We start from the raw sequence: 26,939 nt of genomic DNA on the forward strand, positions 1-26,939 counted from the left end.
CCTTGGTACCAGTTCCCTCCTCACCTTGTTGCTGCAGTGGCTGCAACTTCTCCTCTTGCTCTTCTTCATCTTGGAGTCAGGACCTCCCTCATGGCAGGAGCAGGCACAGTCCTTGGCCCCATCTGGCCACTCAGCCTCCTAGGAGACACTTGGGCTTGGTTAACTGCCAAGCATTTTTGGTACCAATAGAGGGAGCTAAGTTGTGAGCCATCTGAACAAGCCTGCCCCCTGACCCCCTTCCCCGCTTCCTTTCTCTTTCATTATACACCATCTCTTCACGTTGCCTGGGGAAATCAATGCCCAAACTCAACTAAAGCCTACTATGAATCCCTGAAACAATCTGTAAATGACCCAAAGACTGACATATCCCAACTGCCCAGATGTTTCAAGAAATATTTAAGTGAAATATAATCTGAGGCAAAGTCACTGGAGAGCTCCCTCATGAGATATGATCTACTCACTCGTCTGTCTTTGTTTCTGTCTCCCTGTTCCTTGAGCTCTCCCCTCTCCTCCAATCCCCTTGAGAGAGGGCTTTGTACATATGGAAGGCTCACTCAATGATACTCTCTGTTCAACAAACCCAAGACATAAGTACCATTACTATCCCCACTGACAATGAAGAAACTGAAACAAAGAGAGATTAAATAAATCGCCCAAGGTCATTCAGCTACTAAGAAGCAGTTTTCCCGAAGAAGGAGTACAAGACATGTAGTAAAGGGAAATGGACTAAAAAGACTACTTCTTGAAGAGCAATAGACAGCAGTGAGTACAAGCAGACTCTGGAGCCAGACAACGCAGGCTCAGATCCTAGCACTGCCCCTGATTAAACATGAGACCCTGGCAACGGCCCCTCTCTGTAATTCAGTTTCCTCTTCTATAAAATGCAAACAAGAGCAATCTTTTCATAGGGTTATTGTGAGAGTTCAACGAGTGAATAGTCCATGTAAAATGTAAGAGACACGTGATACTTTGGAACACAGCTCAGTATTAGCTGTTGTCATTATTATTAAAATGATGAATCCTGGTTCTATTTTTTCACAAGAACAGAAAGGAAGAAGACCCAACGACAAGAGAAATAGCTCTGAGCTAGAGAGGCAATCATGGGTGGGACCTCTTCAGCAGCTGCACCGTTCTTCCCATGGGCTCTGCATGTCCACAGCAGCCTGACCTTTGGTTCCTGCTCCATGACTGCCTCAGATCACAGAGGCTTTTGCACCGCCCTAAGCCAGAGAACCACTCAGACAGAAAACTCAAGGCTTGATTCATGAAAGATGGATGATCCCCAACAACCTGGTGTACCTTATCATGATTTTGGACCCCAATCTCTTTTCTTCTTTTGTTCTTTGAGGCTGTGGGTATCTTGGGAGGTTCCTCTTCCTCTTCCACATCAGGCAGTGCCACTTCTTCAAAGCCATCAAACTGGGGAGGAGTTGGTGCCACTCAACACAGACTCTGGGCAGATATCCCTCCTACACACGGCCTTCCCCCTTCACAACCCTACAGCAGCCTCACAGCCTGTACCTCATACTCTTTCTCCTCAGTCCAATTGATCTCTTCAAAGTCACCCATACGGCTAGCTGCTGGGCGCAAATGGTCAAAGAAGATGGAGAACTCATCCTGTAGGTGGTCATGGCCTTTGAGGAGCTGCCACATCTGTGTCTTGAGCTGGGGAGAGTTGCAGAAGGAAAGATAAAGTCTCCAGAGCCTCTCTAGGCCACCATTCCAAATCCACATACTTCTGCGTTCTATTTTCCTAGTTAACTGGGAGACACACAGAAGCCTCTCTTTGATAGCTAAGAACTCTTAAACTTCCTCTCCCTCACTTGCCTACAAAGCAGGGGTACAGGCAGACCTCATTTTAGTGTCTTTGCTTTACTACACCTCATAGATACTGTGTTTTTTACAAACTGAAGGTTCATGGCAACGCTGTGTCGAGCAAATCTATCAGGACAGGGCTTCCCTGGTGGCGCAGTGGTTGAGAGTCCGCCTGCCGATGCAGGGGACGTGGGTTCGTGCCCCGGTCTGGGAAGATCCCACATGCCGCGGAGTGGCTGGGCCCGTGAGCCATGGCTGCTGAGCCTGCGTGTCCAGAGCCTGTGCTCCGCAACGGGAGAGGCCACACAGTGAGAGGCCCACGTACCGCAAAAAAAAAAAAAAAAAAAAATCTATCAGGACCATTCTTCCAACACCATTTGCTCATTTCATGTCTCAGTGTCACATTCTGGTAATTCTCACAGCATTTCAAAATTGTTCATTATTATTATATTTATTATGGCGATCTGTGATCAGTGATCTTTGACATTACTACTGTAATTGTTTGGGGGCACCATGAACCACACCCATATGAGAAGTGAAGAACTTAAAAAATAAAACTCTGTATGTGTTCTGACTACTCCATTGACCAACTGTTCCCCCATCTGTCTCCCTCTCCTTGGGACTCCCTATGCCTGAGACAATTAGGCCAATTTCAGTTGAACACTTAGGCCCTACAAAGCCTCAAAGTGTTCAAGTGAAAGGTACAGTCGCACATCTCTCACTATAAATCAAAAGCTAGAAATGGGGCTTCCCTGGTGGCGCAGTGGTGGAGAGTCCGCCTGCCGATGCAGGGGACACGAGTTTGTGCCCCGGTCTGGGAAGATCCCACATGCCGCGGAGCAGCTGGGACCGTGAGCCATGGCCACTGAGCCTGCGTGTCCGGAGCCTGTCCTCCGCGGCGGGAAAGGCCACAACAGTGAGAGGCCCGCGTACCGCAAGAAAAAGCTAGAAATGATTAAGCTTAGTGAGGAAGGCATGTCTAAAGTCAAGACAGGCCAAAAGCTAGGCCTCTTGTGCCAAACAGTTAGCCAAGCTTTGAAAGCAAAGGAAAAGTTTGTGAATGAAATTAAATAGTGCTACTCCAGTGAACACACAACTGATAAGAAACTAAAGCAACCTTATTGCTGACATGGAGAAAGTTTTTGTAGTCTAAGATCAAACCAGAATATCAAACCAGTGACAACATTCCCTTAAGTCAAAGCCTAATCCAGAGCAAGGCCCTCTCTTCAGTTCTGTGAAGGCTGAGAGAGGTGAGGAAACTGCAGAATAAAATTCTGAAGCTAGAAGAGGTGGTTCATAAAGTTTAAGGAAAGAAGCCATCTCCACAACATAAAAGTGCAAGATGAAGAAGCAAGCGCTGATGTAGAAGCTACAAGTTATCCGGAAGATCTAAGATAATTAATGAAGGTAGCTACACTAAACAACAGATTTTCAGTGTACAAAAAAGCCTTTTATTGGAAGAAGATGCCATCTAGGACTTTCATAGCTAGAGAGGAGAAGTCAATGCCTGGCTTCAAAGCTTCAAAGAACAGGCTGACTCTCTCTTGTCAGGGGCTAATGCAGCCAGTGACTTTAAGTTGAAGCCAATGCTCATTTACCATTCCAAAAATCCTAGGGTCCTTCCGCATTATGCTAAATCTACTCTGCCTCTGCTCTTTTAAATGGAACAACAGGGACTTCCCTGGTGGCGCAGTGGTTAAGAATCCGCCTGCCAATGCAGGGGACACGGGTTTGATCCCTGGTCTGGGAAGATCCCACATGCCGCGGAGCAACTAAGCCCATGTGCCACAACTACTGAGCCTGCGCTTTAGAGCCCGTGAGCCACAACTACTGAAGCACACGTGCCTAGAGCCCGTACTCTGCAACAAGACACTGTGATGAGAAGCCCACGCACCACAACGAAGAGTAGCCCCCGCTCGCCGCAACTAGAGAACACCTGCGCACAGCAATGAAGACCAAACGCAGCCAAAAATTTTTTTTTAATTATTAGATAAATAAATAAATGGAACAACAAAGCCTGGATGAAAGCACATCTGTTGACAACATGGTTTACTGAACATTTTAAGCTCACTGTTGAAACCTATTGCTCGGGAAAGAGTCCTTTCAAAATATTACTGCTCAGTGACAATGCACCTGGTCACCCAAGAGCTCTGATGGAGATGTACAAAGAGATTGTTGTTTTCATGCCCACCAACATAACATCCATTCTGCAGCCCATGGATCAAGGAGTAATTTCCACTTTCAAGTCTTAGTACTTTAGAACTACATTTCATAAGGCTACAGCCGCCACAGATAGTGAGTCCTCTGATGGATCTGGGCAAAGGAAATTGAAAAGCTTCTGGAAAAGATTCACCATTCCAGATGCCATTAAGAACATTCGTGGTTCGTGGGAAGAGGTAAAAATAGTCAACATTAACAGGCGTTTGGAAGATGTTGGTTTCAACTCTCACAGATGACTTTGAGGGGTTCAAGACTTTAGTGGAGGAAGTAACTGCAGATGTGCTAGAAACAGCAAGAGCACTAGAAATAGAAGTAGAGCCTGAAGATGGGATTAAATTGCTGCAATCCCATGACAAAACCTGAACAGATAAGGAGTTACTTCTTGCAGATGAACAAAGAAAGTGGTTTGCTGAAATGGAATCTACTCCTGGTGAAGATGTTGTGAAGATTGTTGAAATGGCAACAAAGGATTTAGAATATTACATAATAATACTACATAATATTACATAAACTTAGTTGATAAGGCAGTGGCAAGGTTTGAGAGGACTGACTCCCATTTTGAAAGAAGTTCTACTGTAAGTAAGATGCTATCAAACAGCATTGCAGGCTATACAGAAATCATTCATAAAAGGAAGGGCCAATCGATGGAGCAAACTTCCTTGTTGTTTGAAACTGCCATATCTACTCCAGCCTTCAGCAACCACCACCTTGATCAGTCAGCACCATCGACACTGAGGCAAGACCCTCCGGCAGCAAGAAGATTACAACTTGCTAAAGACTCAGATGATGATTAGCATTTTTTTAAATTAATTTATTTATTTTTGGCTGCGTTGGGTCTTGGTTGCTGTGTGCAGGCTTTCTCTAGTTGCAGCGAGCGGGGCCTACTCTTCGTTGCAGAGCACGGGCTTCTCATTGCAGTGGCTTCTCTTGTTGAGGAGCACGGGCTCTAGGCGCGCGGGCTTCAGTAGCTGTGGCTCGCGGGTCCTAGAGCGCAGGCTCAGTAGTTGTGGGCCATGGGCTTAGTTGCTCCGCGGCATGTGGGATCTTCCCGGACCAGGGCTCGAACCCGTGTCCCCTGCATTGGCAGGCGGATTCTTAACCACTGCGCCACCAGGGAAGCCCAGCACTTTTTTTAATTGAAGTACAGTTGATTTACAGACGGTGAGCATGTTTTACTTAACGTGTGTAAATTTTTTAGAGCATAATGCTATTGCATACTTAATAGACTAAGGTATAGTGTAAACATAACTCTTTCTTACATGCACTGTGTAACCAAAAACTTCGTGTGACTCACTTTATTGCAATATTCTCTATAACAATATTCTCTATATGATAACTCTATTGTGGTGGTCTGGGACTGAACCTGCAATATCTCCAAGGTATGCCTGTATATTTTTTTATCGAAGTATAGATGATTTACAATGTTGTGTTAGTTTCAGGTGTATAGCACAGTGATTCTGTTTACACACACACACATTCTTTTTCAAATTCTTTTCTCTTAGAGGTTATTACAAAATATTGAGTATAGTTCCCTGGGCTATACAGTAGGTCCTTGTTGGTTATCTATTTTATACAGTGTGTATATGTTAATCCCAAACTCTTAATTTATCCGTCCCCCGCCCCCTTTTCCCCTTTAGTAACCATAAGTTTGTTTTCTATGTCTGTGGATCTATTTCTGTTCTGTAAATAAGTTCATTTGTACTTCTCTTCTTTTTTTTTTTTTTAAGATTCCACATATAAGCGGCATCACATGATATTTGTCTTCGTCTGTCTGGCTTACTTCACTTACTATGACAATCTCTAGGTCCATCCATGTTGCTGGAAATGGCATTATTTCATTCTTTCTTATGGCTGAGTAATATTCCATTGTATATATATACTACATCTTCTTTATCCATTCCTCCGTCCATGGACATTTAGGTTGCTTCCATGTCTTGGCTAGGTATGCCTGTATTATTAACAGGTTTGATTCCCAGTGACACCACTCTCTATCCCTGCCTTACCGATGTCCAGCTCAGGCACTAACTCAAGGCAGAGCAAGGAAGCAACCCAATCCTCCCGATACCCGCCACCCAGACCATCACTTCCTTCCTCGAACTTCCCTTCCAGGGCACTTACGGCACCCCTAAGCCTGTGAGGAGCAGTCAGGCTTTGGTTTCAGGTGACAACCACCCCACCCCAGTGCTTTATGCTTTAGGTAAGCCTAAAAATTCCTTGCCTTCTTCATCCCCTCCACGAAGTCCACCACTCAGAAGCAAGAGGATATGAAATAGGTTAGGGAAGGGAGAATGAAGGGCCTAAAGCCCAGGTGACAATGGAAAGGAAGCAGGACAGGAAAGAATACCTCAGTGATCTCCTGGGGCAAGCAGTCTGCACAGCTCTGGAGGACCTTGATAATCTTTTGGTGGTGTGAGGGGTTCTCTGCAAAGCAAATTTCCAGCTGCCGAAGAAACTTGCGACTCTTCTCGAAAGCCTGCTGCTCCTCAAACTACAAGAGTGGAAAGAGGGCAAAAGAGGAGTCATCTATACAGTGTGCGCAGGACTTGAGGGTTCTAAGCATAAGAAGCAAGAAAAATATGCTAGGGGCATGGGGACTAACAAGGCTCTGGTTTACAACTGTGAGATCGTTTTTTTTTCCTTTTGGCCACGCTGCGCAACTTGTGGGATCTTAGTTCCCCAATGAGGGACTGAACCCGGGCCCTGGCAGTGAAAGTGCCGAATCCTAACCACTGGACCACCAGGGAATTCCCTGTGAGATCTTTTTTTTTTTTAAAGACTCTAGCATCTATCCACCTTGGGTCACTGGGGTCTACCAACCCAAGAAAACTAAGATGTAAATGAAAGATTCAAGAGTTATACATCTCAAGTTGCTTACTGTTTCATGGATTGTGAGATCAGACACATTTCACCGTTTACAAAGAATTTTCACATATATACTCATTTGATCCGCATAACGATACAGGAAGGGAAGATTATGTATAATCATACCATTCCCGTTTAACTGCTTTAAGACTCTCAAAATAATCTCATTATATCCTTTATTCCTGTGTTTATCCATCTTGACAGACACCCAGAACTAGTGGGATATTCCTCATGTTCAGACACTTATTCTCCAACATTTCAAATGTCACTTTACCATACAGGCCTTCCCAGACCACCGTGTATAAAACTGCAACATTCTCACTATAAAGCATTATATATATTTTACTGTTTATATATACACTATCATTTTTATTATTTATATATATATATATATATATATATTTACAATATATATGTCTTACTGTTTATCACCTAACTTTCCCCATGAGAACATAAGCTCCATGAGGGCAAGGATTTTAGTCTTTTATAATTACTATATCCCTAGTACCTAGAACTTTGCCTGACAAATAGTAGGTACTCAATAAATATTTGTTGAATGAATGCCTGTTTCACAACAGTGAGAAGCAAAGGGCATATGATTTACCTAAGGTCTCCACTGGAAACAAAGGAAAACCCCCCTCATTTTACATGTAAAGAAAATGAGAGAACAGAAGTTGGGAAGATCATCCCTTGAAAAGAAGGAGGCTCTTATGACCTTGGGCTAGGGGAAGGCTATCTGACTGGACGCAGTCAGGAGACTGGAACAGTGCTGATCAACACTATTCAATCCCAGTCTTGCTCTGACCCAAGAATCCTCGTGTGCTGTCTTTGCCCCTCTACTTACTAATCCACAGGCCAGGGCTTGCTCAGGCAATAGGAAAGCAGCAAAGTCCTTCAAGAGCTGAGGCCAGTCCTGGAGCAGGATTTGCAGGCTCTTGTAGAGATCCACAGCTGTCTGCCTCTGAGTATTTGACTCAAATTCATAGATGACCTGAAGGAAGTCCTCATATTTGCCAGGGATATGCTGCAGGGCTTCTCGGACCTATACAGGAGGACTTTCAATCATCAATACCCTTCCTTTGGGCCCCAACAAGAAACAATGGGACAGAGGGAGGAGGAGGAGTTACTGTTAAAGAGCTCTGGAATTATCCTTCAGAGGCTACTCCTCTGACAGGTCCTAAGATCTGTTAATGGAAGACAAAGGGCCATGAGCTAGGCACAGCTCTTTTTCTGGCAGTGGGGGATGGAAAAACCTTCATTTTCTAGAGACCAGAGCCCTACCCACAATACCAGGTAAGCTTTTCTCTAGCTCACAACCCTAACCTCTCCTTCCTGGTTTCAGCTCGATACTGAGATATATAAGGAGGACTTGGTATGTATATTTCAGCATGATCTCATCTGAGGATAAATAACACATAAATTAAGAATGTTAGTAAAATATTAGGAGACAAGAAAAACCATGACTATCACTGCTAGTACTCCATTTTGCTGGGGGTATAAAGGAACCAGGTGGTTACCAAAAGAATGAGAGATAGGGACCACTGCCACCAACAGGTTGGTTCATGACTCTAAAGCTCACTGAGGCCCACTTTCTGGCCAGTGTACCAAATGTCTTTCTTTTCAAGACAAGGGCTCAGTAAAGGTCCTCATTAGCCTATCCCCTCACTGATGATGGTAGAAGTCACCTTTCCCCCATTTCTGGGCAAGAGACGGGTAATATGCTAAGGCAGTAATAATAAATCTGCTTAGGACTGAAGTCGGTGTCCTTGTAGTTCTCTCACACAGCTCTTTTGGTAATTCCAGGAAAACAAAGGCAGAGGCATAGAAGGCTGTTGTGCAGCCTGAAAAGCATACTTCATTTTAAAAACACCTCCCCTGAAACAGAAGCAGTCTCACTGAAAGCAACTGGCAGGAACAGGAAGCAGCATTTGCCTACCCTGGTCAGATAAGCCTGAGCAAAGGCCAAATCCTTCTGCTCCCTGAGTGGATCTCGCTCGAGGATGTCCTCATCATACAGCAACAGCAGCTTGGAGGTGTCCTTGCTGGCCCGGGCCCGACTGCCCCGCTTGTTGCGAACTCGATGATTGCTCCGGCCCTTTCCAGCAGCTTTGATGTTCTCTCCTTAGAGTACATGTGAAAACAACTGTCTGTCCCTGCAACCTCTACTCTCCCCATCCCACCGCCCCACCCAAATCCTATATTATGTAGTAACTTGGGAGAAAAGCTGTTGGAAAAATGTTATGAGAGGCACGTCTGTCCCCGTCAAGTCAGGCCTATGCAGAGTCGGCAGCATAACTGCATTAACTAGCATGATAATGAGATACCCAGCTACTGCATATTGAAAATGGAAGTCTAAAAAGAGTGAGTATGGTCTGATGTTGGGCTCTCAAGAGACTATGTCTTGGTGAGGAATAAGCAGTGCTTTCTGAAATGAACATAACTCTTGGCCTCATGCATGACAGATGAATTAAGAACCAGTATAAAAACTTGCATGAACTGAGTACAAATCTAGCAGCTGATGAAAGCCAAATTTAAATTTTCTGAGCGTCTCTTCTCTGCAATGGCACCAGGTTAAACATCTGTCTGGGGGAAGGGTGACTGGCGGGGGATCCAGAGGATTTCCTCTGGAAATTAGCACCTGTTTTATAAGCTAGCCATTCTGCACATGTCCCTGAGACAATAAGGCCACCTGAGACCTGCCCCCATTCAGGCCTGTCCAACTCACCTGGTGGGGACTTGCTGTTCTCCACTTCTGGAGCAGTCTTGGGGGAGGCAAAGGTGGTAGGAGGCTTCTCAGCAGGGTCTCCAATGGCTTCGTCTGTCATTTCATCCTCTTTCTGCAGGCTTTCCATTCCTTCTGCTTCTTCTTCCTCTTCTTCCTCAGGTTCAGAGTTCTCTTCCTGGGAGTTCTCTTCCTCAGACTCGCCCTCCTGACTCATGCGCCTTTCAGATGCAAGCCAAGTCAGTTTCTCCATTGTTTCCTGCAAAACACCCCAAAGAGTGTTCAAGAGAGCTATCTACAGTGGCTGACCAAGTGCTGACTGTACAGACTTTTTCAGGAGAAAACTGAGGTTAATTAACTGATTGGGGGGTGGGAAGCAGATTTTGGGGGGGGGGTGTTGGAGTTTTGTGGGGTTTTTTGCTTTTTTTTTCTGGCCACGCTGCGCAGCTTGCGGGATCTTAGTTCCCCAACCAGGGATCGAACCCAGGCCCCAGCAGTGAAAGTGCCAAGTCCTAACCCCTGGACCACCAGGGAATTCCCAAGCAGTTATATTTTGAACGGTCAAGGCTGAAGATAATTTTCTTTTGCCAGGGTCCATACTTATGATTTTTTGGGGGGGGGTCATTTAAATTGTGCTCAAGTGATTCAATTTAATGTTTAAATGAGTTTAAGTCCAATGTAATAAGTAACATTTCACTCTTTCCCTCTGCTCTCACCTCAAGCCCCAAATTATGTCCCGTGATACCTTAAAAAGTCAAAAATGATTTTAGGACTATCTATAGTGCAAAAAGCAAGCAGGCGGCCTATCAGTAAACTAAACCTATTATAGAGTCCACAAAATATTGGAGAACAGTCCCCAACTCTCACCTGGAGTTCCGGGACAGAGAGCACAGATTCCTCAGAAGCTGATGACATCTCATCTTCCTCATCCTGGGTAAGGTCGTCAAAGTCCTCTTCTTCCTCTTCCTCTGGCCCATCCTTCTCTCCTCCAGTTTCTGGCCCAGCTGGGGTCCCCACTGACTGACCATCAACACTGCATAAGTCTTCGGGCTTCCCTGAGGGGCTGCTAAGCACCATTTCAGGGTCAGTGGAGGTTGAAGCATTCCTTGGGGACCCCTTGCTCACATCTCCTGAGTTTCCTTCATCAGTAGGCTCTTGAGAAGCTGAAGGGGTTTTAGCTGGTTGACCCCTCTCCTCCTCCTGTTGTAGGACCGTCTGTTTCTTCACCTCTCTAGGCCCGCTTGACTCCTCACTTGAGAAGCCAGTGTCCAATTCCACAGCACGTTCTTCTTTGATTTCATCACAGCTGTCCTGCTCTGGGGATCCACCAGAGATGTCCTCCCCGGGGTCTTTAGGTTCCATCTTAATGATTTCCTCTAAATCCTCAGGGGAAGTGTTTAGAGATTCTTGGAAGCCCTGAGGCAGTGGTTCTGCAGCCTGCCTCCCCTCCTCTGTTTTCACAAGAGTCCAGCCATAGGCACTGCCCTCTGACAACTGTTCCTGGCACACCCTGTCTGCTGGTGGAGGCCCTGGGCTGTGCTCCTCTTTGGGGAAGACAGCAGCACAGAGAGGAGATAGTTCCTGAGGTTCTAATTTGGGTTCTAGGCCTTGAAAGGCATTTTTCCCCTCAGCCAAAGGACAACCTATGTCCACACTCACTTGGGCTTTATCTTCTGGGGCAGATGGTACAGAAAGATTCACAGAATTGCCAGAAACAATTAAGGGTGGGATGGAGGAGGCCACAAGGGGCTGGTTCAACGGACAGGGGAAGGAAGTAGGGTTAACCAAGAGGGTGGTGATGGGAATGGTCTGAGGACTCTGCGCCACAGTTGCACTGACAGGCTGGATCATGTTGCAGCCACTGCCAAGGCTCACAACCTTCACGGTGGTGGCAGGAACAGTAAAGATAACAGGCGCAGGGTGGATGAGGGGGGCAGGCTTCAGACAGAGAGAGGCCTTGGCCCCCTTTCTCTTTGAGGCTCTCCGTTTCACACATGGCTTTCGAAACTTAGAAGGAGAAAGTGAGGGCAGCATTACCTTGGGCACAGGGGCAGAGGAGAGCAGGGTCTGGGGCTCAGGCTGAGGGAAGCTGGTCCTGGCCTCGGGGGGCGTAGTAGGCAGCGCTGCTGGAGACTCAAAACTATCACCCCCAGGGACCCCCAGTGGAGGGCCACCTGGCACTGTCTGTAAGACAGTGGCCGGCTGGATCACGTGAGGAATCGGGACCACCATTTTGCTCGGAGGGGCTTCTGACTGAGTTGACCTAGCTGCTGTTTTCCCAGAGCTGGAGCTAGGCTGGAGAGAGGGGCTGGGTCTGATGAGGAGGGGCTTCAGGACGGATGACCGCTTCTGTCTCCAGGCCTTCCTAGAAAAACGGTTGGCAACTGGCTTCAGCTTCAGGACTACACCCTTAGGCAGTAGCAATGGGTACCGAGTTTCGCTCCCCAGTTCCGAGCTGCCTTTTCCTAGGCCTGGGTCTGAGTTGATCTCAGTGGTTCCGGTCACATTTCCTACCTCTCTGGCATCATCAGCTATGCGCTGCAGTTCCTCTTGGATGGACGGAAGACTGGCCTATTGGGAACAAGAACACTCGGATCTAGCACATGCCAGAATTTGGTAAAAATAATTGGGCTTTCTAGCCCAGAGACAAACCCACGTACATATGGTCACCTTATCTTTGACAAAGGAGGCAAGAATATACAATGGAGAAAAGACAGCCTCTTCAATACGTGGTGCTGGGAAAACTGGACATGTAAAAGAATGAAATTAGAACACTCCCTAACACCATACACAAAAATAAACTCAAGATGGATCAAAGACCTAAATGTAAGGCCAGACACTATAAAACTCTTAGAGGAAAACATAGGCAGAACACTCTATGACATAAATCACAGCAAGATCCTTTTTGACCCACCTCCTAGAGAAATGGAAATAAAAACAAAAATAGACAAACGGGACCTAATGAAACTTAAAAGCTTTTGCACAGCAAAGGAAACCATAAACAAAACAAAAAGACAACCCTCAGAATGGGAGAAAATATTCGCAAACAAATCAACGGACAAAGGATTAATCTCCAAAATATACAAGCAGCTCATGCAGCTCAATATCAAAAAAACGAACAACCCAATCCAAAAATGGGCAGAAGACCTAAACAGACATTTCTCCAAAGAAGACATACAGATGGCCAACAAACACATGAAAGGATGCTCAACATCACTAATTATTAGAGAAATGCAAATCAAAACTACAATGAGGTATCACCTCACACCGGTCAGAACAGCCAGCATCAAAAAATCTACAAACAATAAATGCTGGAAAGGGTGTAGAGAAAAGGGAACCCTCCTGCATTACTGGTGGGAATGTAAACTGATACAGCCACTATGGAGAACGGTATGGAGGTTCCTTAAAAAACTAAAAAGAGAACTATGATATGACCCAGCAATCCCATTACTGGGCATATACCCTGAGAAAACCGTAATTCAAAAAGATACATGTACCACAATGTTCACTGCAGCACTATTTACAATAGCCAGGACATGGAAGCAACCTAAATGTCCATCAACAGATGAATGGATAAAGAAGATGTGGCACATATATACACTGGATTATTACTCAGCCATAAAAAGGAACGAAACTGAGTTATCTGTAATGAGGTGGATGGACCTAGAGTCTGTCATACAGAGTAAAGTAAGTCAGAAAGAGAAAAACAAATACCGTATGCTAATGCACATATATGGAATCTAAAAAATGGTGATGATGAACCTAGTGGCAGGGCAGAAATAATGACGCAGACAGAGAGAACAGACTTGAGGACACAGGGCAGGAAGGGGAAGCTGGGACAAAGTGAGAGAGTAGCACTGACATATATACACTACCAAATGTAAAATGGATGGCTAGGGGGAAGCTGCTGCATAGCACAGGGAGATCAGCTCGATGCTTTGTGATGACCTAGAGGGGTGGGAGAGGGAAGGTGGGAGGGAGGCTCAAGAGGGAGGGGATACGGGGATATATGTATACATACAGCTGATTCACTTTGTTGTACAGCAGAAACTAACACACCATTGTAAAGCAATTACACTCCAATAAACATATTAAAAAATAATGATAATTGGGGTTTCTAGATATTAGGTACCTTTCCCGGACAGTCTCGAGACATCTTTTTAAGAAGGATTTTTCTGCATGATATCAGGTATTTCTAAAAAGACTGCATTCCAATTATACACTCTAGAAACTCTCCTCTGAATTTCCTTTAAGAAACTAGCATTTTAACCACTATTTTTAAAAGGTTATAGAATCAGGTGGAGAAGTGGGAGAGGAAGGGTAACTGAAGAAGATTTCTTAAGTCCTAGTTCTACAACTAAAGCATCAGAGGTGTAAAGTAGCCTTTGACATTTCTGCCGGGTTTCAAGTGACCTTCTACTTCTGACATACTTTGAGGAGGAGGGCTGTACCTTTAACCAGAATGGAAGCCGGTGTTCTTCCCTCTCTACAGGTGGCTTCCACTGATGTGGCTGGATCTCTTCACAGCACTTCATTAAGATGGGCAGCTGTCTGGTCTTCTTATAAAACTGAGCGTGAAGAAATTAAGCATGAGTCACATTCCTTCCAGGAGCACTGCCCTTTGTCAGGGTAGGGAGTATGGTGGGCAGCAGTTTGAGACAGACACACACATATCCATATACACGTAGCCATGAACAGCATATGCTGACTGCTTCTGCATTTCAAATTAAGCTAATCTCTGATTAATAAATATTTTATCATTACTCAATATCTTCTGATGTGCTCCATTCTGGTCACCAGGAAGGGAAAAGTTCAGGTCACAGAGAAAAGGAAGCACATGGTCAGTCATCTTATCTAAAATTTGCTCCTGCCCAGCAGCCGCAGTGAGAGTGCCTTATTAATCCTTATCCTGGCCCATGGAAGCTGCCTTTTAAGCAAATAATGGTGCGAAGGACATTAGAAGGGAAGGAAAGAAGAACAGCAAGACTGAGACAGTTCAGTTTGAAGAGTGAATGAAGAGGGGAATTGAACTTACACTGACAATAAGCGCCAGGTACTGTGCTACAAGCTGAGCATACAAATAAGGAAGTAATCCCTGCTCTCAAGGAGCTTATAGACCAGTGGGAGAGACAGTCAAGTAGAAACCAATAGTGACATTCTGTGTAAGAAAGTATAAAGATGTGCACAAAAAATGACACACAACTCAAACATGAAAATGAAAGATCTTTCTGGAGCAGGTGCAACTACAGAAAAATCTTAAAGAAACAGAGTTTGCTAAATGAAGCAGGGGAGGGCAGAATATAATTCATTTTCAAAATCATGAATGTGTTTAAGGAACCACAAAGAGATCGGTCTGGCTACAACTAAAAGAATGCAAAGAGACTTCAGAAGACAAGTCAGAGGTAGGCAGGAGAGGCCTTCTGTGCCACTCCAAGCAGTCTCAACTCTACGCTGAAGGATAAGACAGAGGTGGCTATGGCAGCAATCTGAAGAATGGAATAAATGGAGCCAGAATTAGAGACACCAGTTATAAAACTACTGCATTAATGCAGGTGTAACTTAATTCAGGTGCCTGAACCAAGGCAGTAGGCAACAGAGTAGGAAATGGAGTAAGAAAACTGAGGACTTGGTGACAGACAGACAGACAGACGGGAGTGATCAAGCAGAAGGAGTCGAGTATAACTCCTAGGTTTATGGACTGAGAAAATGGCCAGACAGTAATGTCATACACAAAGAACATACCCAAGCAGGGGTAAGTTGGACGGAGGGGAGTTAGCTGGTGGTGGTGGTGCTAGTGGCAACAACTGGAGGGTGCAGAGGGAGACACAGTTCAGTCTGAGGCATCAGTGAGGCATCTTAGCTAAGAATTCCTTTAAACAGGTGACTTCATTGAGCCGGAGCTCAGGAGAGAAACCCGGACCAAAGACACAGATTTGAAAATTATGAAGAGACAGACAACACCAAAAATCATCAATCTGGATGAGACCACACACTGCAAATTTACTGTGGAACACTGACATTTAAGGGTAGAGCAGAGGAAGAAGAGTTCACGAAAGAGCAGCCTGAGGTAAAAGTCCTAGTATCACAGGAGATAAGAGTATAGGAGTCTGAAGAAGGAATGTGTGAACTCCATTATCAAAGTTAAACAGGATAAGAGCAGAAAAGTATCCACTGGATAGCCAATCGGGAAATAATTCAAGATCTTTGTGGAGATAACATCCACACTCTCATAGGTTAAAGAGTTAAAGGGGGGGGGGGCGGGGGTGGGGAGGACTTCCTTGGTGGCGCAGTGGTTGAGAATCCACCTGCCAATGCAGGGGACACGGGTTCGAGCCCTGGTCCAGTAAGATCCCACATGCCACAGATCAACTAAGCCCATGTGCCACAACTACTGAGCCTGAGCTCTGGAGCCCGTGAGCCACAACTACTGAGCCTGCGTGCCTAGAGCCCCTGCTCCACAACAAAGACAAGCCACCACAATGAGAAGCATGCACACCGCAAGGAAGAGAAGCACGCGCACCGCAAGAAAGAGTAGCCCCCGCTCGCCGCAACGAACACCCAATGCAGCCATAAATAAATAAATAAACTTATTAAAAAACAAGAAGAGTTAAGGGGTAACTTACTGTTAAGACAGGCAGATTAAACACATCTATTTGGGTTTGTTCCCTCTTGAATCCCCATGAAAACAACAGAAAGGAAATTTTTAAAGGTAAAAGTCTAAAAGGAGAGACAGAATGAGAGAAAAAGTAAAAGCAACAAAATTCTCGGGACTTCCCTGGTGGCGCAGTGGTTAGAAATCCGACTACCAGGCTTCCCTGGTGGCACAGTGATTAAGAATCCGCCTGCCAGTGCAGGGGACAGGGGTTCGAGCTCTGGTCCAGGAAGATCCCACATGCCGCAGAATAACTAAGCCTGTGCACAACTACTGAGCCTGTGCTCTAGAGCCCGCGAGCCACAACTACTGAGCCCACACGCCTAGAGCCCGTGCTCCGCAACAAGAGAAGCCACCGCAATGAGAAGCCTGCGCACCACAACAAAGACCCAACTCAGCCAAAAATAAATAAATAAAATAAATAAATTTTAAAAAGAAAAGAAAGAAAGAAATCTGACCAGCAATGCAGGGGACACGGGTTCAAGCCCTGGTCCAGGACCAGGTTCTTTCTTTTCTAAAAAGAAAAGAAAGAAAGAAATCTGACCTGGTCCTGACCTGGTCCAGGACCAGGTTCTTTCTTTTCTAAAAAGAAAAGAAAGAAAGAAATCTGACCAGCAATGCAGGGGACACAGGTTCAAGCCCTGGTCTTAGTTGCAGAGCAACTAAGCCTGTGCGCCACAACTACTGAGCCTGCGCTCTAGAGTCTGCCAGCCACAACTACTGAGCCTGCATGCCACAACTACTGAAGCCCACGCGCCTAGAGCCCATGCTCCTTAACAAGAGAAGCCACCGCAATGAGAAGCCTGTGCACCACAACAAAGAGCAGACCCCGCTCACTGCAACTAGAGAAAGCCCGTGTGCAGCAATGAAGACTCAGTGCAGCCAAAAATAAATAAATGTATTTAAAAAAAATTTTTTTTTCAAAGCTAAAAAGCAGATGGAGGCGTGGTAAGTCACATAGAAGAATGAAGAAAACCAAATCCCATGTGGAGAAAAGTTATGGGTCAACTAAATTTATGCCAAAGACTGGCAAAAGGATAAGACACCAGATACCTCCAGAAGTGGAGGAATTAAAAACAGGTCGAGATGAGGACAGGTTTTAAATCTTCTGAAGAGGCGGTTAGACCCCGAATCCCCTCTCTTGTTTGATGTAGCCCAGTGACAGCTTCTCCCCCTACCCTGGCAGAATTAAGCCAGGGTTGTGGAAAGGATGCTCTCTGAACTGAGGCTGTCAGGCATATGTGAGGGCAGGAGTACTATGCTGATCGAGTATAGAAGAGAAAACTCCAGCCTCCTTCCTCTCTTGCTTTCCCACATTCCCTCTGCCATTTGCTATTAAAGAATATTCAATGGGGCTTCCCTGGTGGCGCAGTGGTTGAGAGTCCGCCTGCCGATGCAGGGCACACGGGTTCGTGCCCCGGTCCGGGAAGATCCCACATGCCGCGGAGCGGCTGGGCCCGTGAGCCATGGCCGCTGAGCCTGCGCGTCCGGAGCCTGTGCTCCGCGGCGGGAGAGGCCACAACAGTGAGAGGCCCGCGTACCGCAAAAAAAAAAAAAAAAGAATATTCAATGAACAACAATAAAAATAGCTATTAGACATCTTAAATATGATAGAAAAAATAACTCGGCAGAACAGTTAGAAGAAAAAGCTGAAGTAATATCTCAGAAAGTATAACAAAAAGACACAGTGATGGGAAAAAAGAAGAAAGACAAGATGAGAAGATGAGCCTGAGAGGACTAGCATCTGACCACTGAGCACCACAGGAGAGAACAGACCAAAAGAAGGGAAGGAAACCATCAATATGTACATTTCAAGTACATTTCCCAATACTGGAACCTATGAGTTTCCAAAGTAAAGTTTATCAAGTACCTTGCATAATTAATGAAACTAGACACATACTGAGGCATATTATCAAGAAATTTCAAAACACTGGAGAAAAAGGAAAAATCCTACATACTGCCGGAGGGAGAGGAAAAACAAGTGTTACATAAAGGGTCAAGAGTCAAAAGGGCATCAAATTTCTAAAGAGCCAGCACTAGAAACTAGAAGAAAATGGAGGCCTTAAAATGTTCTGATAAAAGTGATTTTCAACCTAGAATATGTTAGACCCACTGAAGTGGGAGAATAGAGACATATTTCAAACTTTTGGTGTTGAATAATTATAGATTCATAGACAGGTCTCATGTACACTTGTTACATAGTAACAATAGTTACATATACAAACCAGGTATATAGTACAATAGCAAAACTAGGAAATTACATTGGTCATGTCATGTCATGACAGACAATGAATACAAGTAGTTTAAACCTAAAAATTTGTTTCTCGAGCACTCTTCCTCAGAATACTACTAGGACGTGCTACACTAAAACAAGGCAAAAATGATGTGGGGTTCAGAAATAAAAGGATCCAAAGCAAGTAAGAAGTGAAATGAATTCCCAGGATGATGGTGAAGAAAAAGCCAGAGAAGACGTTAGTGCAGCAAGCCAAGAGAGCAACATGGGGAGCGTGGAACAGCATCAGAGCGCTCTGGGAAGGACTTCTTCAGGGAGATGAAAATGATAGCAGGACGCCTAAAATATTTGAACACATTGAAAAGAGATTTATAAAACTGAAGAAGACTTTAGTGTTGAACTGGTAATACATACATAATAAAACCAAGTCCCACTCATCCTCAAAAAATGCAATTATTAACACCAAGAGAAACAAAATGTCCAGCAGGAAAAGCAAAGTAATCATGATACACTACATAGCTCAGCTGTGAGAAGCTTTTAGTCGTGCTTATAACGTAAACTCTAAAAACAATCTAAGTGGGCTTCCCTGGTGGCGCAGTGGTTAAGAATCTGCCTGCCAATGCAGGGGACACGGGTTCGAGCTCTGGTCCGGGAAGATCCCAGATGCCACGGAGCAACTAAGCCCGTGCACCAAAACCACTGAGCCTGCGCTCTACAGCCTACGCTCTGCAACAAGAGACGCCTCCGCGATGAGAAGCCACGCACCGCAATGAAGAGTAGCCCCTGCGCACTGCAACTAGAGACAGCCCGCGCACCGTGACGAAGACCCAACACAGCCAAAAATAAATACATTTATAAAAAAAATTAAAAAATAAAAACAATCTAAGCAAAACTGTGATATAATTATAGTGAGTGGTGAGACTATAGGAGTGTGGAGAGAACTAAGTCTTCATCTTCCATGGTTTCAGTTTAACAGAGAAGGCCTAAATCCAAAAAATCAAGTGGAGACTTCCTGGTGGTCCAGTGGTTAAGAATCTGCCTTCCAACACAGGGATGTGGGTGCGATCCCTGGTCGGGGAACTAAGATCCCACATGTCACAGGGCAACTAAGGCCGCGCACTCTAGAGCCTGTGAGCCACAACTAGAGAGCCTGCACGCTGCAACTACTGAGCCTGTGTGCCACAACTACTGAGCCGTGCACTCTGAAGCCCACACGCCACAACTAGAGAGAAGCCCACGTGCTGCAATGAAAGATCCCACATGCCACAAATGAAGATCCCACATGCTACAACTAAGACCCAATGCAGCCAAATAAAGAAAGAAATATTAAAAAAAAAAAATCAAGTGGCAGCAATTATAAGCATGCTACCTAGATATGGAGGTAAATGTACCATCACCCACAAAAACCTTGCTTAGCAGGAAATAGGGAGAAAAATTATTGTCTTTCATGACAAGTCTCATAGAACTATTTGACTCTTTCAAGTATACTTTATAACTTTGATATAAATATCTAAATATAAAAGAGTTAAGGAGAAGGATATAAGTGGACTGTGGCCTACCCTTTGAAGAAGGTTAGCGTGGAAAAAAACAAAGAGAAAATGAATAGCTAGAGGAAAACAGATTCGAGATTTATTTTAAAATTTGAACAATTTTATATTTAGGAGAAATATCTATAACAGAGGAAGAAGATGACACTCCAGAGGAAAATAATGAATCACTGTTCCTGGAAAGGAAAGAGGGCAATTAACCTAGTGTGCAGGTGGGAGGAACTAGCCTTAAATAAAAGGCTATTCATTGAGACTAAGCAAAAGAAAAGGAATGGCTGCACTCAGGCGAGGTCTCCAGTAGAGCATGCAGGGAGCACTTACTTTAATGATGTTGTCAGGAGCTCTGTTCATGTTGAGGTTCTTGATTCTCACTGTCAGCTGGTGGGCAGTCTTGCAAGTGAGAAGGTACTTGCTGATTAGAGGCTTAGGAAACTCGGTCCCTTCAAAGTGCTTCAGTCCTAAAGCTAACAAACTGAGAAAGGGGCAGTGACACTCAATCTCACCTGACAGTCCATCCCGCTGAAAAGCCTCCCAGATGAACTCCACATTCTATAACCCACTTTTTCTACGTCTAATTCTCGTACAAGTTAATGGCAATTCAACAGAAAATTTCAGATATTTACTGAGTGCTAAGAAGTACTATGTGAATAAGACTCAATGAGGAGTTCCCAATCAAGTGAGAAGAGGAAAAACCAGGCATAAATCACTAATAAATGTCAGATCATGACGCACTTTATACTAATAACACAAATGAAATTTGAAGGAAGAAGAATGGCTCTAACAAAACTAATATAAAATGAATATTGGGCACCATGTTAGACATATTAAACAGCACCAACACTACCTCCCAACATAACATATTCAGTTACAGTTACCTATGTACATATTTGCTGATGGCAGTGGGGAAATACAAATCAAGAGCCATAAAAGTGTTCATAACCTTTATCGAATAATCTCACTCTTGAGAATTTACCCAAAGAGATAAGCTGGAAAGATTTTCAAAAGCTCTATGCGCAAAGATCCTTGGTGAAGCCTCACTCAGAACAGCTAAACAAGGGGCAGGGGGGGCAGGGGCGGGGGCAGGAGTGGCAAATAAAAGGACTATCATAGGGCCATTAATATTGCCTTAAAAGACAATATACAGAAACAAAAATAAGACAATGTTACAGCATGGAATCTGATAGAAAAAACAATTTCAAGAAGACGCTAAGTTAAAAATAGCAAAACAAAATTACACTTATATTGCCAATAATTATATAAGAAATGCAAAAAGAAAAATCACTGTCTTGGGGTGGTTAGGATAATGGATAAAAAAATTGTTTTCCTTTGAAAATTTTCCTCTAACAGTATTACAAGGCAAGTTTTTACAATAAATGAAAGACAAAAAACAACTTAAAATGTTTCAAAAATGTGTATGTCATTCCCTAAAAAAAGCAGTATTTGGCACTGCTGGAACAAGCACATACTACAGAACTGCGCCCATCTACACTGCTTTTCTTTTTGTCTTTTGTGTCCGTTCTTTACCATACAGGTCTTCTCCTTGGGATATTTTGTGCTCTTGTTCACCTCACAGTAAACCCTTACTTGTCCTCCGCCTTGGTGAAGAAAATCTTATCCTGGGGATTCTTTGCCTTCAGAGAACACACTGGAAGTAGCTCTGGATACATGAAAACCTTGCTTGTGGCTAGGATCCAAGCCACTTGCTTTGGCAAACAGGGAAATTCATAGGCTGTAAGAAAAAGATTCCTGATAAATGAAATTCTAGAACAAAAGACGGCTTCACAAAAGCTTCTGAATGCATTTTTCCATTTAGATAGAGCCACCCCTACCTAACGTGATGCCCTTCCACCCACATACCCCCCTCCCAAAAGTTTCCACAATCTTTCTCAGCCTAACATATACCTAAAAGGAGTCCCATTCAATGCTATTAAAAGTTGATTCTCTTTTTCTTTCCTGTGTGGAATACTTAACACACTAAGTAACATAAGCACTTATAAAGTACCTAGTAATACCTGGCAGATAGTGTATGCTCAAAAAATTTTTACCTCCTTCCCCCTTTAAATCCTTGAAAGATAAGTGACCTTCAACAATGCTTTCTTTCTTCCAGGATAAGATTCCAACTTCTTTAATCTCCCTCACAAATCTGGCATTCCAAATTTTATTTTATTTGATTCTTACTTAACTTTCATTAAGTTCTCCCAGATTCCTCCTGAGGTTGGGAACAAAAAAACCATAAAGAGAATGAGACAATTCAGTCTCATTCATTTCTGTCTTGCTGTCTAAGCCTCTCAATTCCAGGCACTTCTGCCTTTCCAGAGATAAGCACCACTATACAGCCATATTTCTCCTTCCATAAATGTTATTTTTATATCCCCAGAAGAAAAACACAGGACACTATATGTATAAGTTATAACTGTAGTCTGGTGTTGAATTAAGTTTTCATTACCAACATATAACTAATAAAGTAGTTTGAGATCAGTGTCTATGACATAATGCACTTAAATTCAACTATATTCAATTTAACTATAAGAGTCAGGGATTTAAAATCAAATCCAAAGACAAACCCAAATCCACAGCAAAACACAACTAATTTGCTAAACTAGGAACAAATCAGAAGCAAATATTTAGTTTAAGGGAACAGCAAATATTTTCTCAAAAAATACTAAACCAATGCAAAGTAGAAACCAAACCTGCAAATTTCTTTAAAATATTGAACAGGGTAAATGTACAACATCTCTAATTTGTTCCTAACTCCCATATCAATGTTTCACTCAAAATGGAGATATCACTATAATCATTATGGGAAATAAAATGATCTTAATGAAGAAGTGAGTAGAAACCTAAACACAATCCGACTTTACCACTTGACTTCCAACTTTATCAGATACCAGTTTGTCTTGGCCTGACTCCTAATACTTACCCTCATATCTACTTAAGTCCAATTATTAGCAGGAGTCCCATATCTCTACCCGCAACAACCCTGCCCTGTCCACTGCCTCCATCCCTTACTTAAGCCCAAGTATTATCACCTAATTCTAGAACTTAGATAATGAGCACAAAGGGAGGATAAAAGAGAGAAGGAAGAAATTACAAACACCCTGTCTCCTCCACCCCTAGGAAATTATCCCTAGGAAATTATCTATGGGATAAGACTCCCACCTCTCATTGCAAGTAAAAACTTAAAGCGGGCACATCTGTCCCCTACCAGTCTTCTTGACAGTTTTACGAGGACTCCAGTCAACGCTGACATGTGTGTTGAAGTCTTCAATGAGCTGCACAGCTCCCATCAGGTTACAGGGTTGGAACAAGGTCTGAAACTTGGGGTTGAACTGATGATGAAGGGCGATGGAGCTTTGAGCAAAGGTTCCCAGCTCTTTCTGGGAAAACAGGACACAAAGGAGATCTAAGTTCCAGAAAATTAGTACCAGTAGCCCTTAGCCTCTGAGTGAAAAACTGTCCTTCCTACAATAGTATAAAAACAGGTAAAAATCATCATAAAGTCTTCCATAATTAACATTTTGCCATTAAGACTCTTCTTTTGCCGAGTCCTCAGATATTTGGGTATTTGTCATACACTGATTTGCTCTTGTTTTATTCTCAGTCTGAGTGTTCCTCAGCCTTTTGGATGTATGGTCTAGCTCCCCAGCTAGAATTAAAATTCTCAAGAGTGAGAGCCACTACTTAATAAAATAAAATAAAAATTTTAAATGTCTTCATTGGTTTCTCTGAAGAACAAAGTATTTCTCATGATCCTCTGAACACAATAAGAGGGAAATAACACTCTGCTGACTATCGAAGGAAGCTCAGACTACTAGCCAACTCAAACTCCAAAGAGACTTACCCAAGAGGCAAAGAATATCCTCATGACCTACTCCAAAGTTCAGGAGCAATTTTTATAGGATTTTAACACATTACTGACAGGTGGATTTTTGCAGAAACTAACGCCTGTGGCTATAATACGTCTCTGGTCAAAAATGTGTTAAAATTTGAATTTTTTTCTTTTTGGCCACGGCCTACAGCTTGCAGGATCTTAGTTCCCCGACCAGAAATTGAATCTGGGCCCCGGAAGTGAAAGTGCCGAGTCCTAACCACTGGACCTCCAGGGAAATCCCCAAAATTTGAAATTAAAAGCCCTTCCTCCAAAATACTTCATAATGCCATAAGCAAAATTAATTTTGTACATAAAACACTGATATTGAGCCTAATAAATAATGAATTCAATAAAAAGAAGAGAAGTACCAAAAGCCCAGGATGAGTGGATCTAAAGGTAAGAGAATCCAATAAAAAGGTAAGAGGAATAGTCTTAAGAAACTGAATACTTTTTGTCCTTTAACGGGAACCAGTAACTTATGTTTTATCAGCAAGCACATGAAGCCATACGAACAGCTACCAAAACATGCAGGAGAGAAGAATAAATGTAGCTTATGATGAGTCAATATTTGTGAGAAATGACTTCCAAACTAACTGCATACACAATTCTTTAGAGTTAGGGATATCTGAAACCTTACAAGAAATATCCTGGTGGTACTGGCCTCCGAACTGAGACTGGGGTTGGAGGTGGCGAGAAGGTGAATTTGCGTCAAGAGCTGCACATGCTGGGGAGGGAAAGAAAATAATATAGTGACATGTTATGATGTTGTCATTTCAGGAACCCAGAAGACTTTACCAAGATGTTAGTGACTTTAGCATATATGTTTGGCTTTCTAGAGAGACTATGAGAACAACATAGTATCTTGGTATGAATTTTTTTCTCAAATATGTTCCACTTGAGCAAAATGACAGAACCAGAGGAAGTTTAACCTCAAGCCAGAGGGACTAAGATTAGAAAGAAGAAAAAACTACTCTGGCAATAAGGCTGTTAAATTCAGAAGGGATTACTAAAGATTCTTTGAAATCTATCATTCTGAATACTATCAGGGTCCTTACATGCATTCTTACCTGAGACACGAACATGATGACCTTTCAAGGTCCTAACTGATGCGAAGATCCTGTGGTCCTGTGGTTTCAGTGGTTATCAAGACACCTGTTTCCGACTTTTCCAAAGCTGCTAATTTAATGTTTGGCTTCGAGCCAGGCCATGGGATGGTCCAATATTAACATTACCAAGAAGAGTCTTACCTGCTGCATCTGCTGCTGGAGTCTCCTCCTCTGTGCTGGGTCTAGAATCAGAGTCTGATGAACTTTCTCACTCTGGGGCTTAACCCTCTCTACCTCCTGCTGCTGTTTGGCTGAAGATTTCCTCATCTTCAGCTGTTCAAGTAGCTCCTTCACTGTGCGATGCTGCTCATTTAGCAAGTTGGCCAGTGGTTCCTCAAACCTATCCTCAACAGGGAGATGATTGGATTTGAACATTTCCCTGGGTCCACAACACACCCAGTTCCTTCTAATGGTGGGCTAAGCAAGTCTGAACAACTTCCATCTACTGCTAATCCCCAAATCTCACTTTAGCCGATAGGCAAACTCCTATCCTACCCAAATCTTCTCCCAAAGTTGTTAGCGTAGATTCAAATAAGATGGTTCTGAATTGCCCCCCACCCATTCTTCTACATCAGTCTTCTAAGTAATATCATAATGAAGGGGAAATTAAACAAAAATCTAAGAGTAGGGAAGTGTCTGGATAACAAAGCAGTCGAGGAGCTAATGGGAACCCATCATTTTTCATCACACTGACAGCCAAATTAATCTCAGACTTGTTTTTAGTGGTGACACAGAATCTTCTCCAAGTTTTCTAACACTACCCTCCTACCCCTACCTCCGGAGAGAGAGAGAGACTGTGTCTGGGGCTGAAGTAAGAATCCAAATACCTAGCATGCTAGTTCTGAGGTAGAGGCAGAACAAGACACTCAGGTGATTAAGCAAGAGCTGATACTCTGTGCAATCAGGATAAGACCTGCTCAAGTAGCTATGACTAGCAGGTTATCATAATTCAAGAAATCCTCCAGAATTTAGCAATAGTTAAATGATAATAATCTTTGTCCCCAGAGGCTGTTGAAAAAAGTTATGTTTCCTTTTACAGTATTTACTGTGAGTATGGGCTGACACAGGGTGAAAACCTAAAGACACAGGCCTGTCCTCTGCACAATTTTACTGAGAATTGAAATCTCTTGATTATCTGCATTACTAGCAGAGGAACAGAAGAACAGAAACATGAAAAATGTAGATAATGCAAAAAGAAAAAGCCTGCACCTGATTTTAATAAGTATTACCTGGATGGGTAGTTGATACGGGGAACACAGGTAACTCACTTTCCCTGTGATATTTTACTTAATCAAAGATTAAGCTAGGTTTGCATTTCTAGCTGAAAGAAAAGCAGCAGCAGCCCATGCAGATCAACTGAATACCGAAAGGTAACTGAATCGGAATAAGGATTTTTAAGTAGTTACATAATGACCAAATTTTAAAAATCCATACACAGAGTTGACTAGTGGAACTGAAATATGTTTACAGATCAAATCCCATGATAGTAAGTTCCCAGGTTCTACTCTGCTACACTAGAATTTTTTTCTATGAAATATGGTGTGAAATAAGTGGGTCAAATACAGACTCGAAGAAATTTTGAAATTTGTTCTCAAAAAAAAAAAAAGGTAAATATGTGAGGTGATAGAAGTGTTAATTAACTTGATGGGGGGAATCCTTTTACAAAGCATACGTTTACCAAATCATCAAGCTGTACACTTTCGGTATCTTACAACCTTATTTGTCAATTATACCTCAACGAAGCTGGGAAAAAAAAAGGAACTCCTGAGATTTCTGTTGTGGTTATATTATGGTATTTATTGTAATGGAGTATGACTGATATTTCTGACTTTTACACAATGATTAGTATACCTTGTCTTTTTCACTAAATTTGCAAGTTCCCTGAAGGCCTAGCTTTCAGGTGGATCCAAA

General features: G+C 43.3%; 1 protein-coding gene across 5 annotated transcripts in view; it reads right to left on the reverse strand.

Annotated features, from left to right (window-relative positions):
• The window catches only part of GON4L (gon-4 like), a 92,126-nt gene that overhangs the window by 4,027 nt on the left and 61,160 nt on the right, over window positions 1-26,939 (reverse strand). For 4 of the 5 annotated variants that reach the window (XM_032624252.1, XM_032624226.1, XM_032624244.1 and 1 more), the window contains exons 15-28: window positions 25,170-25,368; window positions 24,560-24,646; window positions 23,257-23,428; window positions 21,636-21,780; window positions 20,373-20,523; window positions 14,071-14,187; window positions 10,487-12,190; window positions 9,623-9,878; window positions 8,834-9,018; window positions 7,742-7,939; window positions 6,380-6,523; window positions 1,522-1,665; window positions 1,300-1,419; window positions 25-138 (exon numbers count right to left, since the gene is read on the reverse strand). In XM_032624252.1, coding sequence (XP_032480143.1) covers window positions 25-138; window positions 1,300-1,419; window positions 1,522-1,665; window positions 6,380-6,523; window positions 7,742-7,939; window positions 8,834-9,018; window positions 9,623-9,878; window positions 10,487-12,190; window positions 14,071-14,187; window positions 20,373-20,523; window positions 21,636-21,780; window positions 23,257-23,428; window positions 24,560-24,646; window positions 25,170-25,368 — 3,736 coding nt within the window. The remainder of the gene's footprint in view (window positions 1-24; window positions 139-1,299; window positions 1,420-1,521; window positions 1,666-6,379; window positions 6,524-7,741; window positions 7,940-8,833; window positions 9,019-9,622; window positions 9,879-10,486; window positions 12,191-14,070; window positions 14,188-20,372; window positions 20,524-21,635; window positions 21,781-23,256; window positions 23,429-24,559; window positions 24,647-25,169; window positions 25,369-26,939) is intronic. The other variant, XM_032624262.1, reaches the window with a different exon arrangement.

This window comes from Phocoena sinus, chromosome 1 (genome assembly GCF_008692025.1).
Source record: "Phocoena sinus isolate mPhoSin1 chromosome 1, mPhoSin1.pri, whole genome shotgun sequence".
Classification (NCBI taxonomy): Eukaryota; Metazoa; Chordata; class Mammalia; order Artiodactyla; family Phocoenidae; genus Phocoena; species Phocoena sinus.